General features: G+C 51.4%; 1 protein-coding gene across 2 annotated transcripts in view; it reads right to left on the reverse strand.

Annotated features, from left to right (window-relative positions):
* Positions 1-15655, reverse strand: part of LOC148406787 (steroid hormone receptor ERR2-like) — a 55827-nt gene that overhangs the window by 14295 nt on the left and 25877 nt on the right. The window contains exons 10-11 of one of the 2 annotated variants that reach the window (XM_088403245.1): positions 6707-6751; positions 294-356 (exon numbers count right to left, since the gene is read on the reverse strand). In XM_088403245.1, coding sequence (XP_088259371.1) covers positions 294-356; positions 6707-6751 — 108 coding nt within the window. The remainder of the gene's footprint in view (positions 1-293; positions 357-6706; positions 6752-15655) is intronic. The other variant, XM_088403246.1, reaches the window with a different exon arrangement.

Consider the following 15655-nt stretch of genomic DNA (forward strand, 5'->3'; position numbering starts at 1 on the left):
AGATAAACAAATGTACTTTACATCATTTTACACACACATGCACATAATGTATATACAGTATAAACATATATACAGTACACATGCACACAAATATATATATATATATATATATATATATATATATATATATATATATATATATATATCCTATACCTCTTCACCAATTTTTTTTTCAACATTTGGACGCTTGAAATAATTTTTGGGCCGAGTGGCGGGCAATTCGCGGGCGCGCGGCGGCACGCGCGCGCTTTGCGAGAGTTTGGGAGCGGACGGAAGGTGAAAGTTGCACCTACTGGTTATGGTAGCAGAGCGGCTCGGGCACGCAGAGCTGGGAAACATCCATCCGGCCGGTCCGGCTGACGTCGGCACCAAAAAAAAAAAAAAAAAATAGGAGGGGATCAGTTCCCGCGTCCGCGCGTCATCTCGGGCTCCCCCTCGGCTTCCCTCCCCCGACAAAGCCCTCGGAGGCGGCCAGAAGAAGATGAAGCGACTGGGACGCGTCCGGCCGGCGAGGAGGTCTCCATTGAAGACGCGGGAGCGCTTTAAGTGGCGCGGGGGCGTGTCCGCCTACACGTGGCGCAGCCGCTATTGGCTGACGGCGGAGAAGAGGGGGCCCAATCGCAGGGGGGGCAGGAGGGGCTCACTCTCTCTCCCGCGGGTTGGGCCCAACGCGCCGAAAGACGGCTAATTGTTTGTCCTTACTCTGACGCCTCGCTCGCTCGCTCGCTCGCCGGGTTGCAAACTTGTCTTTGCTTGAGAACATTTTCCGCAAGCTGTCACGCTATTACGATGATCCAGTTTGATTTCTTATTTATTTTATATAATTGTTTATTGAATAATTAAGGGTATTTTTAATTTTAGAATGATTTCTTTTCAAAAACAAAGTATTTAATGAAAAAGTACCACTTTGAGGACCAATGAGAAATTCAAATGTATTTATTACATGTATATGTATATATATTTATTTCATTATAATATTTATCATATATATTTTTTTATAATAATTTGGAATATTTTCTTTTTTTAAAATAATTTATGAAAAAAATATTGAATATTTGGTGCATAAAGAAAAGTTTGCCATGTTGAATGACTGCATGAACGTTGCTCTTGTGTTTTGATTCATCTTAGCGGGTCACTCTATGCGATTTGAAGACAAAGACCTCCTCCTTATCTATGCGTGCCACAAAGGTAAAAAAACAAAAACAAAACAAAAACAGCGATTGCCATCTAATTATTTTCAGCTGCGGCTCGAGTCAACTCCGCAAGCACTGCAATCGCTCAACTGCAGCGCACTTCCTTAAATGTCCACTGTGAGGCACTTTGAAAAATCCTCCAAAATACTTGTGTATTTTTCAGAGTAGCTTCAAATTTGCAACCCTTAAAATAATGTCGAAAATGAGCCGGTTTGGAGAGCCGTCTCGTAAGGCGAAGGGCACGCCCGGCGTCATAACGGGATCGGGATGGGTAAAGCTTGGGTTCGGGGGGGGTTGCCGTTTGCGGCGGCGAGCGCGAGGCACGTCCGTCGGAAAGCCGGCCGTTTGCGGCGGCGAGCGCGAGGCACGTCCGTCGGAAAGCCGGCCGTTTGCGGCGGCGAGCGCGAGGCACGTCCGTCGGAAAGCCGGCTGTTTGCGGCCGGCTTACGGGCGGCTAAAGTCCGGCCTTTGCGCTTTCATGGCATCCGGCTTTTCTTTTCCGGCCACGGCAGCTGCTTCCCACACCGTCCCACCAATCGCATCTCTAAGCACCAAGAGCAGGGGGGGAATTCACAAATTCTTCCTCTTTTATACATAACGTAGGAAAAAGGACGGAAATGCGGACAGGATGTTTTGTCTAAATGTCCCAAGTTAATAATAATCGTTAATAAATAATAGAAATGAACAATGCGGCGGGAGTTGCTTGCGGACACCACAATGCTAACATTAGCTAATATTTTGCAACGTCTTCCAAAGCCACATTCTCTGGCTGCGATCGATACGGAAGCCATCAGGCGCTCGTTACCGATCGCGGCGCGGAAGCCTCGGGGAGAGAGCCCCCCCCCCCCTTTTTTTTTAGATAACAGGAGGATTCTCCTCCATTTTTTTTTTCTTTGGCTGTCACTTTACATCAGAGTCACGGGCGTCCAAAAGAAAGAAAAAAAGCAGGGGGGCTGATTAATAAACGGGGCGCTGCATTCAATTAAATTCCTGATCAATATTTTGGCATTCATGTACTTTCCGGTGGAGGGGGATTCTGCTGATCTGATTAAGACATCCAGACATAATCAATAGAGGCGATATGTTGATCTTTCTAATGAGCGGCGCGGAAAAGAAGAGGGACCAGATGACACCGTTGGAACGGGGGCGCCGGGGTCCTGCTCCTTTGGCCGAATTCTCCGCAGGCCCCGGACCCCGGGCCCAATCAAATGAAGGGATTCCGAAAGAAAGCCGAGCCTTCGGTTTTCTCAAAAGCAGCGCACAAACCCAAATGGTTTATTGTTAATAGTAGTGTTAATGTTTCACGATTAACAAGAATTGAAAGAATTTCCTCGACTTCTTCTTGGGAGGTTGAGCGCTTCTGTTGCCAATTGATTGACCGACTGATCATGTTTTTCACACATGAAAAATTGGATTGGAAACATGTGCAGTGCAGCAAGAGGTTAATCAAGGCCGGCAAAAGTGGGCTGATCAATATATGGGCCTTCCAGACGACGCTCGGCTGTCTGTCAGAGTGTGCGAATTATCTCAAAGGGACCGCCCGCTATTTCGCACACAAAGCAAGGGGTGCCACCTCATCAAGGCCTCATGGCACAGGGACATGTATATATATATATATATATATGTGTGTGTGTGTGTGTGTGTGTGTGTGTGTGTATGCATGTCAACACGTGTTGCGACACCATTAGTGTTCATATTTGAGTTGCTTTAAAGGGACAGTGTGTAAGGTTTAGAGCGTTTTTCATTAAAAAGAAGGGGTTCCATTAAATGATTGTAAATTTCAAAAACTTGCAAATGAATGTGTTGTTAATCACTAACGGTATGTTTTAAATGCAATCACAGGTCTGGTTACCATGAAATGATATCACGTGTGGGGGCGGCCATGGGAAATGCGGCCCCCGCGGCACCTCCTGCTGGCCGGAAAAAAAATCTTACACGCCACCCCTTCCATTTCAATCCCCTCGTTAGCTCATCTATGCCGCTTCTCATTACTTGTTAGCATTAAGCTAGCGAACTTTTGACTCTTGTAAGCGGGCTTCGCGCGTATCTCAAGGCGCCGCGGCAAGTTTGAAAAACCGGGAGAAGACGCGGGGCCAAAGTCGCGGCGAGGAAGTAAAGCGGCAAGAGTAGCGCATGAAAGTCGAGCGTGCGAATTCCGGTCACGTCCCGGCGCCGGCGGGCTACCGGGAGCTCTTCAATGATGGGCTCGCCTGGCGGGGGAGCGCTCAACTTAAGTACAGAACTTTGCGGGTTTTCCGCGACTTAGCCGGCGTCTGATCCCGAAAACGGTCCTCTCATCTGGTCCCGACGCCGCTGTGAAAAGGAAGCGGCGGCGCATCCCGGGAAAGGCCGCGCATCAATCAGACGGCCCGGCGGAACCTTCTCCAGTCGGATCCCGTTCCGTCTCCGCCGCGGATTGTTTTTTTTCTTTCCTTGGGATTGCTCCCGCCGCATGGGCAAAAAGCTCGCCTCTAATTTTCACTGCTTTGCGGGCATTTGTCATCGCTTCTTACCGCCTTATGCCAGTTGGGCGCCCAACTGGCAGCGGAGCTGAAGCTAGCTACCGAATACCCAACCCACATTTCATTTAGTTTTGGCAAAGCACCTCCCACCAAACAAACAATAAATACCACGGTTATCCCACAATGTTGCATGAATATACTGAAAAGGGTATCCTTGTTGTCATGAACAAAAGATGAACAAACCGGTCCCTTTCCGTGTTCTTAATTGAATCGGTCGGAGACGTCGGAACGCGCTCCTCTCGGGTTTAATGATATTCCCGCGCGTGAACAAGGATGGCCTCGGGCGCGGGTTCGGCCCGCTCGCTTCTTTTATTGAAAATAATGCCGAAAGAACCTCAGCTAACGCGAGCCGCCGTCAGCCGCGACGGGCGTTTGATGCTAAGCGCCAACCGACGCGCCCCTCCTCCGGCTCGTCCCGTCACCAAAACCACGGTACGATACAAGGGTGCGCTTATGCGGCTGACGGATCAATCTTCCCCCGACGGTGTTGTGTGCAAAACACATTTTGAAGTTCATATTTTTGGGCGAAAAGTGCACCTTTCATTCGGGGAATTGCGGCGTTCCGCTCGGACGCGGCTGCATGACTTTGATGGAGCGTAACCTTTTGCGGCGGGGGCGGGGGCGGGGGCGGGGTCACCCCCGTCGGCGTATGGCAAGCGCAGCGGTCACATCGCTCCGTCATGCGCGCAGACCGCTTACGAGACGCGCCGGGAAGCTTTCCTATTTCGCACTCAGCGCATTTTTTTTGGGCAGCCTGTGGATTGCGCCCGCGTAATAAGAGGATAAAAATAAAACGTCGGCGGGCGCGGGGGGCTATATCGGGCCGCCGTCATCTGGTATTCCCGCCCGGGACCGCTGGCCTTTTGCTTCACGCGATGAGATTAAAGCTCCTCTCCGTTTGATTCCCAATGACCAATTGTGCTATTTTTAAGACGGGGCGTGTCTGGAAAGGAAACGCGCCGGCGTCAATGACATAAAGGGGAGTGCGTGGAGGAACACCTTTGCTCTTAGCTAGCTGCCCGGCATTTTTGGGGGGGGGGGGCTGTTCATCAAAATTTGAGGCGCGGCCCGGCCCGCTTTTGCCGATGTTAGCACTAACACGCGTAAAAGAGACTCGGACTTTTATAATAAACGTATCACTGCTTTTGGGTCTTTAAAAAAAAAAAAAAAATGTTGTTTGTTTTAATCAGGAAAGGCCGGGCGGCATTCAAGGCCTTTTTCCACTCGGGTGCAGAATGTTTGATTTTTTTTGTAGCTCTCATCTCAAGGCAGCGTTGCCACGCAAAGCGTTGTTGCGCGTCAATCGGCGCTTCGGCTAATGGTGTTAAAAAAGTTAGCTGGGAGAAGGAAAACAAAAAGCGCGAGGAAGTTGCGAGTACCTGGGAAAGGAGGCCGCTCCTGTTCCTGGAGGCTTTTGCGCTATTGCGCGCTCTTGTGCGCTCTTCCGGGCCTTGTTGCTTCTCTGTGAGCTCAAGCGGCGGATTTTAGCGCGCGCCCGTCCCACGAGGGCGAAAAGCTTTGGCGAAGTTGGAGGAGGGTTATATCAAGTTCACTCGCTAATGCTCTTTCGGCGCCGGCTCAGCCAACTTTTTCGGGGCTCGTCTTGTTGTTGTTGTTAATAACAATCAGACCGAGGGAAGGAATCAAAAGAGTCAAAGTACCAGGTTGGGAATGTTCCCTGGGGGCGTTCGCCGCGCAAATATTGGGAGGATTTGAAAAAGAGCGCCGTCATCTTAGTCGTCACCCGCGCAAAGATAGTCTCCCTCCCCGATGTTGCCGTTATCTAAGGTCATTTCCTGCATTTTTTTTTTAACAAACAAGTCCTAGTGAAAGAATGATTGATCAATGAGTGTTTCTAGCAAAATGTTAAAACATTGCTGTTGGATTTTGAGTCCATTCACCATTGTTCTAGAGTATATTTTTGGGTCCAAAATTTGGGTTCACGAACCCTCGCGCATTCAGCTGCAATCACATAGGAAAGTCAGCTGTGGTGGTTACGGCATTACTTTCGCTGAAAGAAGCGAGCCGACTGAACCGACGTCAGAATCCATCCTGTTCACACGCCGTAATGCTCCTAAAACCGAGAGGATCACGTGAAGGTTTCCATCCCATTCAATGAAGGGTGCACCACTGAGAGGAGACAGAAAGCGATTCCGTTTTGAGTCGTTTAGGAATCGTGTTCTTTTGGCATATACGCACCAACGCTGCGCAACTTCGGCCGCTTACGGCAACATGAACTGGGGTTGTGGCGCGAGGAAAAAGGAAAACAACTGCCGGTGCACATCGGCGCTGCGTTCACCGAGCGCTCACAATGTGGGAAATCCGCAACCGCGGGATCGACTGCGTTTCGCTCCGGTTTTGACATTGTTGCCAAACCGTCGCGCGTCTTCTACACGCGAAGACCCGAAAGAGCAGAATTTGAAGCGAGAATGACCGCTCCTATTTTGGAGGAATCGGAGGCGTCGTTTGACCCGCCGTGCGGCCGCATTAATTCCACCCCTCATTTTCCCCCGGTTATGCATTTAATGTTTCCAATTTGCCGCGGTGGCGGAAAACGCGGCGAGAAGCTATAAATTCCTTTCTAATTGCAAATAATTAGGATTACACGGATCGGCGCTTTTCAATCAGCGAGATCGTCGCGCTGATAGATGGCGGGATAACCGGTCATTGCGCCAGACGTAAATATTGTGTCGTTCCATTAATCCGCTCTAATGAGGTGTCAGAGCTGCCAGTCATCCATCAAATGCAATTAGGAATAAACACATATGCATGCAGACGGGTAATTAATAATTAGCAAAGCAAAGAAAACACTATTGGCAATTTGGCGCGCGCGCACGGTGACGCGGCGGGCCCGCAGCCGTCGACTTTGCCGGCGTGCGCCCCCCCCAAGAAGACAACAGAAAGAACGCCCTGGAGGTCGCGCGTGAGAGTTGGAAAGACAAGACTGACAGAAGCAAAAGAGGTCAAATACAAAAAGATGTTTTCACCGACCTGCGCATCACTTTGTCCTCACCTCTCACGCGGGCCCGCAAGACCCTAAAAAAGAAAAAAGATGACATTTCCTGTCATTTGCCGCGCAAAAGGGACGCTTTTATTCAAGGGATGTCGGGGCGGCGGGGGGGCTCTTTTGACTTTTAGCAACTACTTCAAAATACAGCTAACAACACTATTGCAACCAGGCAAAAAATAAAACCAGACGATTAAATGGGAAAAGGTGAATTCAGTTGAATAAATACCGGGCGGCATTCCAGAAGTCCAAAATAAATGTACAGGCGTAAAAAAAAAAGCATGAGCCGGACAGCCCCGCAGCGGGGCAAGAAACAACGGCAAAAGTTGTTCCAAAAGCCTCAAAACGGCACCTGCAATTTTCCTCCAAACTAGTGGATTTTGCCTTAAAAGGCTCCGAGCGCCGGAAAACCATTTGCGTGCGTGCGTGCGTGCGTGCGTGCGTGCGTGCGCGGATTCGATATGACCTACTTTCAAGTGGCGTATTTGAATATGAAGCGGAAAGCCGCCAGCGGGGGGAGCCCAAGGGACGGGAAAGCGGCCTTCCTCTAAAATGCTAATGCTCGGGCTAATTGAAGGTATGTTCTTTGTCAGCGCCTCTTTCAAGAGAAGTTAGCGCCCGAACAGACAGCGTTTTCAATTTCAAAAAGGCAGAAATGGCCCGGGGCGCCGGCGGCGGCGGCGGCAGGGGGAGCGAGCGCGGCCTCGGGATTCCCCGGGAGCGGGCGGCGCCGCCAACTTCCCGCCGCGGAAAACCTTTCGCTGTTTTTCTTTCGGCGGGCGCCGCCGTTCAGAAGGGGCGCTGAGCACGGCTTCCAAACGGTTCCCAGCCACCTGTCACTCAATGAGCGGAAAAAAGGGAGTCCGACAAGGGCGCCGCGAGAAACAAATCTCTTGCGGAAGCGGCGTTGGGAGTCAAACAAAATGTCAGAATATTCCACTTCATTTTGCTTCGCAGAGGATAGAGAATACGTGAGCGTGAGGACTCGTCTGTCTGTCTGTGCTGCGGCGCCGTTCGCGTTCGCTCTCGAAGGGTTACGGCGCCGAACATGTTGCCGATTAATCGATGAAACAAGTTTAGGCCTTAGCAAAGGGACTGGCCCGGCCGCGTCGCGACCGATCGGGGGGGCCCTCCGTCCGGGAGACGGACGAGCGAGCGGCGCGCCGTCGGCGGGGGCAATCCGTCAGCGACGGTCGGCAGGCCGCGCGCGCCGATCGCCCGACCGGGAGACGAGCGCCGGGACGAGATTAAAAATATGCGCCGGGAAATGAAATGCAAATCTTCCGCGCTTCATGTAGCCAAGCCGCCCGCCTGGGAAAATTTCAATGGAAGGGCGAAGCAAAAAAAAAAAAGAAAAAGAAAATCAGGATAGAGCTCGGGGCTAAAGTTTGGGAAGTCGCTTTTTCACGCCGCGTTCAAGACGCCCGGCGGAAGCGGACGTCATTCCGACTCTGGCCGAGAACAAAGCGTCACGGGTGTCCAAGTGGAGGCCCGGGGGCCGGATTTTAGGACTTGAAGTTTCTTCTTCTGCAACTTTGACATCGGCGCCCCAAAAAGGAACAAGGAACATGAACCCATTTAGCTCAATCCTCTCGCCTTCTCAATGTTTATGGAAGCGTTCCGCAAAAGAAAAGCTGAGTCCGGAGAGCTCCCAACGAGTCGCCGGGGCTTCCCGATCAGGCGGCGGGCGAGCATAACGTGAGGGTGAAGGACGCCGAATGACTTTGGTCGCTTTGTCTTTTGAGCGCCACGGAATGACGAACTCCACCTCGCGTTACTAATAAACGTCGGGGCCGCTTTGTTATCCCGCCGGCACGGCGAGGGCCTTCCCGGTGGCCGCCTGCCATGGCGGCAAAAAAGCCCCAGTGCATTTTAACGAGCGTTGCAAACGTTTTTGCCATCGGCGTGAGCTCAAAGCGGAGAAAGAGCAAATGACGGGATCCCAACACAGCGCCCGCCCGCCCGCCCGCCCGCCACTCTACACCTTTCCTCAAAGCTTATTGGGGCGCTAAAGGTTTTAGCCGGCGCGCTAGCGGTGGCAAGAGCTGCCGGCGGGGACGCCGCAAAGTCCGCCGCCCCCTGATGGATTTTGACACTCATTGCCCCCAAGTTGGCGAACGGCGCGTTCCTCCGCCGCGATAAAGCCGCGGCGGGAGGACGGATTTCAAAGCCGCTCCGGCTAAAGCAAACGAGACGAACGTGTTACAAACTGGACGCGGGCGGCAGACGCGGGCGGCAAACGGAGCCAAAGCCACAAATGAGGCGGCGGCTCGACCTGTCACTCACCCGCGCCCCTCCGCGACAAGCGGTAAATCGGAGCGTGCCATCATGGCCGCCGAGGCGAATGCCGTTAAGCGGAAAGACCCGTCTCCCGCTTACGTGCGCGTCACGGGGATTCTAATGACCCGCCCGCCCCCTCCCAACACGAGGCCCGCTCATTACGCACAAATGGGCTGTCCCCGATTTTTAATTCGCACGTCGGCCGCGGCAAAAATGCTCCCATTTAGTACGTCGCTAAAATTACAGAAAGGCTACGCGAGTGGCGTAAATTCCCCACGGTAAAGCGCAACTTTGTTCTCACGCTTCGAACCACCAGGGGGCAATCTCCCGCTGCACAAAGGGAGACGGACACAAGCTATAGAAGTATTGAGCTCGGGCCGCTCTCCGTGCCACTGTTGTGTTGGTGCAATATTCTCCCAATCCCAGCGTGTCGGCGTCGTGTTGAAAATATGTTTGGGGAAAAATAGCCCACGCGTAAAAATCCGACGCTTCTAGAGTTCCGGCTCCTTATGAGCCAATCGCTGTCGACATGCGATTCTATGGTTACCAAGCCGTTTCATCGCATTTGTATGAGAAGTTAGCTTTATCGTGAAAGGCGGGCGGATGTCGTCGTATTGCGCACTTCCTGTTTGTCAATAACCGGTGTTAATACTTCCGGCCATCGGCGTCCAGCTAGCGGTTAACCTTGAGCCAACGGTTCGTAAATGTTAGCATGCTTGTCCAGGGGGAGGGCTTATTTTCGTTGTGTTTTATTTGCAGCAGTATGTAAATATTTGGATGTCTTTGTTGTTTGTTTAAAGAAACAATGGTGGATAAAGGGGAAGATCAGCATATATATACGTATCCCTATTTTTTTCCTTTGTTTGCTTCCAGCTCCTTATTTTCCGGAGACGCATTTGCGCTTCCATAGAAGGACGCGTCTCCCCCTTGGCCGTGGGAAATCGGGTTAACGGCGGCTAAGTGTCCCATCCTTAACGCTGTTAATTGACTACTGCGTGGCGTAATTAACAGGGAGCGGCCTGCCCGGCTCGCTAATCTTATTTCCATCATTTGCATTTTAAACGCTTTGGCCCGCCCGCTCGCCGATTTGATGGACGACTGGGACGCCATCTTGTCGCCGTCCTCTAACCTTTATGGATTAACGGCCTTTCCTGTCACACGCTAAATTGACAAGGCTTTCGCTCGCTTCGCGCCGCTTCAATTCTTTGGAGATTATTGTTTATGAGCGTTACTTGTTTATTGCGGGTTTCCCTTGATTTTTGATATCAATTGATATGTTGAGACATTTGTTTCTCACGCCTTTGATTTCTTTTTTTGGGCGACCGAAAGGAATCCAAGAGAATCCGGCCGGCGAAGGTTTTTCGATAGAAACCGATTTCATATTCGGAAATTGTTCAATTCTTTCCTCAGTGTGTGTCAGAACACAAATTGACAGACGGCGAACAGTTTACGAGAGAAATTAAGAGTAAGAGCTGTTTACTGTTGTCTTCAATACCTGAAGGTTACATTTTGTAAAAGTGAAACCATACAAAAATAAACACGGCGTTATTCACGATACAAATAAACCAAACCCGTATGCACCATGAACCGCGCTAACTAACACACGTAGCATTAAAGAAAGCGACTAGAAATACGGAAAATGTTGTTAAGTTGACGGGGGCCACTGCTGCGTGAGCCGGAGGTGTCGCGTGATTAAACCGGCCTAACTCAACACAAGTAACTGAAATTAGATCAATTACTCAAAAACGCCTGAAGAGGGAGGCAAAACAACACAAACACTAGTCGGGTCTCACGGGACATGACATGCTCGTTTGCTTGCGTATTGTTTTTCTGTCTACGTGTGTTGATGCACCATTTGTATTCAAACAGAAACAGAATAAAACGGATTATTACGTTACGAAAGTCACTTTTGCATTTCTCTCAAAATCAAACTGGAATTTGACAAGAAGCGTAGACCGCGGGTTTTCGATCACAATGCATCTCCGCGCACGACGGATAAAAAGCACACAAAACGAAAATCTAACATTTTTTTTCTGTCCTCAACACGCGCAGCGGATAAATATTTTGCACGCCGCCATTATTATTATTATTGTTCTGAAGGCGGCACATTAGGTGGGCGCAAGGAATGAGAGACGGCCCGACGCGGCTGCCCCCGGCAAAGTGAACAAGTCCGCCCCGGCCAGCTGCTATCTATTATGCCCCCCCCCCCCAAAACACACACACACGGAGCGCGGGCGTGTGTGACGGGGGCGGTCCGGCCTCGTCCTTGCCCAAGCGCCGACCTTGGCGGGCAGATTAAAAGTGGAGCGGCTCACCGAGCGGTCCGGGCGTGCCCAGATGGCCGGCCCGATGCGCGCGCGCTCGCTCACAGGTGCTGCGGCATCCTGGGAAGGCAGATGCGGGCGTCCGCCCCTCGGGGTGCAAAGTCCCCCTTAAAAACAAAACAACAGAAAGCGGCGTTTGAGAGCGCCGGGGAGGCGCCCGTTCAGCCGTGCCTCACGCAATCAGTCCACTGGATGTCATTTAGCGGCGCCTTCCGCCGCTCCTGTGATTGATTGACTGCTAGCTTTTCGCTCAAGCTTGAATGGCAAACACACACACACACATGTAAAACGGCCGGCCAGAAGAAGCCCTTTGAGATTCCCCCAAGGTCGGCGCGTCCAGCTGGCCGCGGCAACATCTGCTCGGCAAATTTGAAAAAAGGCCTGAAGACGGGCGGCCGTTCGGCACGCTTCCCGACCTTGCGCAACATTCCAGCAGTTACCCTGCGAGTGTCACGTTCCGCCCGCGATTTGTTGTGTTCCGGTTGGTATCGGGGTTCCCTGCGCCTATTGTGTCACGCCCAGGTGTTCCTCATTGGTTTAAGTTTCCTGTTGGGGCGGCTGGTGGCGCAGTGGTTAGCCTCGCGGTTCGAATGCACCTGGCTTCGGCCTTCCCGATTGGAGTTTGCATGTTTTCCCCGTGTCTGCGTGCATATATATATATATATATATATATATATATGTATGTATGTATAAAAAGTGTGTGTGGATTAAATAAGGGAGCAAGAACAATCTCTGGATTTCAAAGTGCCGCTAAACGGATTGGCGCCTTTCACGCACGTCACCTCACGGAACGTCACGGCAAATTCCTCCAAGCGTCCGTAATTCCCCGCATCCTTAATTGCGGCGGGCTTTTGTCCGCCGTCCCATTTCATGGCGCGTCGGTGTCGTGGGAGAGGGGTAACGGCGAAGGACGTTTAGCGGCGGGGACGTCGCTGAGTGACCGCTAGCGAGGCTTTTCTTGCTTTAATTCTTCACGGGGGAAGGGGGGAGGGGGGGGGGGCATCGATTTTCCTATCAAATTGGAAAACAGACATTGCGGGGAGGCTGCAGAGGTCACAGGGAATTAGAGCGAGCGCATTCAAGCACATGTGTGCGCGCGCTGGTCCATTGTCACCCCCCAAAGGCCTCTCTGTTAAATTGGCTGACAGATAATAAGATCATACAGCAGAGTACAAACGCGTCTGCGCCTCCCTCAACATCGGCGCTCGCGCTGTCAAGCCGCCACACACCTGAGAGACGCCCAATTCCCACTCAACTTTTTTTTTTTCACTAACCAGGGCACCCGAACTCACGAGTCTTTTTCCGCGGCAGAAACAGACCATAAAAACTTTGGTCTATTTCCGCGCGCTGCGTGATAGACGCCATTCAAAAGATGTTGCTTTTTTTGGACACACGCACACCGCATTAAAAGCCAATAAATATTTAGCAGACAAATTGATTTTTGTCAAGCAGCCCAGATGCTGCGTGGAAGCTTTTTCCTTGCCGAAATGGATCTTTTCAACATAACGCCTACACGAACCCACTTCAAATAGACCATTTCTTCGGCATTTGTGATTTGTGGTTTTGTTGCCATTCCCTTTGGCACAGCTCCATCTAGTGGATGCACGCTGCAAGCCCAGCCACCACTGTAGTTGTGAAACAGGCCATTCCTTGAAGGTGCCCCCCGCAATCACCTATGGCGCGGAAAGTACGCTATTATTTCGGCTCTTGATCGTTTCCATTCGTAGCGCGCGGCGAGCTAGAAGTCCGAAAGGAGCGGCGGAGATCAGCGCTTGACATTGCTTTATTGCCAGCTCCCTCCTCCGCGCCGGCCGCTTCTGAATAAGTGCTGGGGGGGCGCAGCGGGGTCGGCCGCAATTTGCGTCCCGTCCCGACGCGGGACGCGAGGTGACTTTGACTCGTGATTAACGACGTTACTCCAAAGGCAAAACTTGGGGCCCCGCCGCCAAAAAGGAGGCTGCGCGCCGGGAAAGCATAATAAGTCAAGGCGGCGGCGCTACTGCGGGGAAAAACACTCGGCGAGCGTTTGTTATTAAAATATTTGTACTTGTCGGGGCCCCGGAGTGCCTCTCCCCGCTTACGCATATTTCACCAGCGCCGACATCAAGAGACGGCGCTCGGTGAAAGCGAGAACCCCGGGGGGGCGCCGCTTCCCATGAGCCCCTGGGGCGGAAGGCCCGAGGACAGACAAGATAGGAGGAACGCGACGGCGCCAAAGGCGGCCCTCCTCAAACATCGCCCGCCGGGGAACGGGCTTCGGCTTCGGCTTGCCGGCGCTCTCGCTGTCAAAGTCGACTTATCTGTTTTCTTGAAATCGCATTGGTTTCAAAAACGCTCCTCTTATTTCGGGATCAAATGTTTAAGATATCGCCGCTCCCGTGTTAATGTTCCGCATTAATTGACATTTATTATTCACGTTTTCTATCAGAGCAGTCAAAAATAGTTCTCATTTAACCCTTGTGCTGTACTGCAATTCTTTAACTCAAAGACGATTCAAAGGAAAACGGCAGCGGGGAGCTGAAATTTCACCCAGACGGCGACAACGCGTCGAAATGCCACAACCGCTTGCGAGATCGATGTGGAATGAGCAAAAAAATTCAAAACACTGCCAAAAAATTGCATTGATAGCATCTTCAAAATATTTTGCAATTCGTCGGGGGCGTGTAGACATCCCCCTTGAAAAAGGCCCCGTCTTACCACAGAACGTCAAGTGATTCTTTCCACGCTCTTGCTCGAAAAACGATCAGGGCGTTCGCTTGAAGCGTCCCAAAACCTTTGCGAGACACTTTGCTTTGCGAGCAACAAGCGCTTTGGCGCCGCGAGTGAAGTGGACATGAGAAGATCAAGTTGAAAGCTTCTTTCTCATGGGTGCTTCTTTTCTTTTTTCCCGCACGTAATGAGGCGTCAGTCATTTTTCAGCCGCCGCCGACTTTCATCTGGCCCGATTGGTGGCGCCCTCCGCCATTTATCACTCCGTCGCCGCCCGCCGCCGCCTCGTTTATCACGTCCGCTGGAATAGAGTTTCTCATGCTGTCAATTTAGGAAATGGAGTGACAAGGCGCAAGCCGCGCTAATCCGGGCCCCGCGCGGGGCCCCGCCGTCAAGCCGAAGGCGGACGAGGGCCGGGGGTGGGGGGGGTCAGTCGACTCCAAAAAAAAAAAAAAAATCAATGTCACGCCGTTGTACGCCCCGGGAGGGAAGTTGGAGCGCATGATAGCTTGCTTACGTGAGAAGCAGCAAAACGCTCACTGACTCGCGAGCAAAAAAAACTAACGGGAACCATAGCTCCAATTACGGACCGGTGGAAATCGGACGCTCGCATCCAATCAATTATTGTCAATTATATGTAAAGTTTTGCTATGCCCGCCGGCCTAGTTCCAATTCCCAGCCAATAGCAGCGGTCAACTCTTAAGTACATTGCGCACGCAGTCTGGAAAATATCCAGAGGAAGAGAAATGCCCCCATCAAAGTAGTCAGCTTTTTTTCCAGGAGTACAGTGAAGTTCAAAGAAAACGAAAGAGAATGAAATGGTGCTGTAGTGTCACATTTTCGACACCGGGTGGCACACGCAAGAAGTAGTCAAGATGACCGTCAAATGCGCAAGCGCCGTATGCTAACCGCTAAACAGCTAATACAATTTGAAAAAAAAAAAAAGGCCATCGTGAGGGTTAACGTTCGGTCAGGAGGCGGTCGAAGGATTTTACGGCCTTGAATTTTTGTTTTCCATCACTGACACCTTACTCTACGATATGGCGCTGTGTAAACACAAGAGCAATAGAAAGGAGAAAAGGAACGGAACCGTTTGCCAATCGCCATTTCTTCCTTAGCGCTCTTTCTCGGCCACCGGGTGGCACCATCGTAGTCATTCGAACAAATGAAGAATTTCACTCCGCCGCTGAAAGCAAATCCATTTTTTTTGTTTTGCCTGTGATGATATCGTCTGTCTACATGTGCTGCTGCGCTTCCGTTCCAGAACGTGCCGGTTCTATTTGCGGAGCGTATCGTCAGCCCTAAGCAAGACAAACGAGCGACACGGATGACAAAGCGGGGCCGGGGTGTTTTAGCGGGCTTCCCGGGGGTCCTCTCAGCCCCCCCCCCCCTCCCTCCCTCCCTCCCGCCCTCCCTCCACCTCGGGCCAAGCGCAAGGGCTGGAGGAAGCGCTGCACTTCACAAGCTTTTTTTTTTCTTCCAATTATTTGTTTAAACGTTTTCAGATTTGAGAGCAAGCGTGATGACAAGCTGAACTACTGGCTTGCAGTTGAATGGCGTCCTCTAGTGGCTACTAGAAATGCCCCTTGACCCCCATTTTTTTTATCGGCCTAATAGCAA

Source organism: Hippichthys cyanospilos, chromosome 20, assembly GCF_059441005.1.
Source record: "Hippichthys cyanospilos isolate Australia breed blue-spotted pipefish chromosome 20, RoL_Hcya_1.0, whole genome shotgun sequence".
Taxonomy (NCBI): domain Eukaryota; kingdom Metazoa; phylum Chordata; class Actinopteri; order Syngnathiformes; family Syngnathidae; genus Hippichthys; species Hippichthys cyanospilos.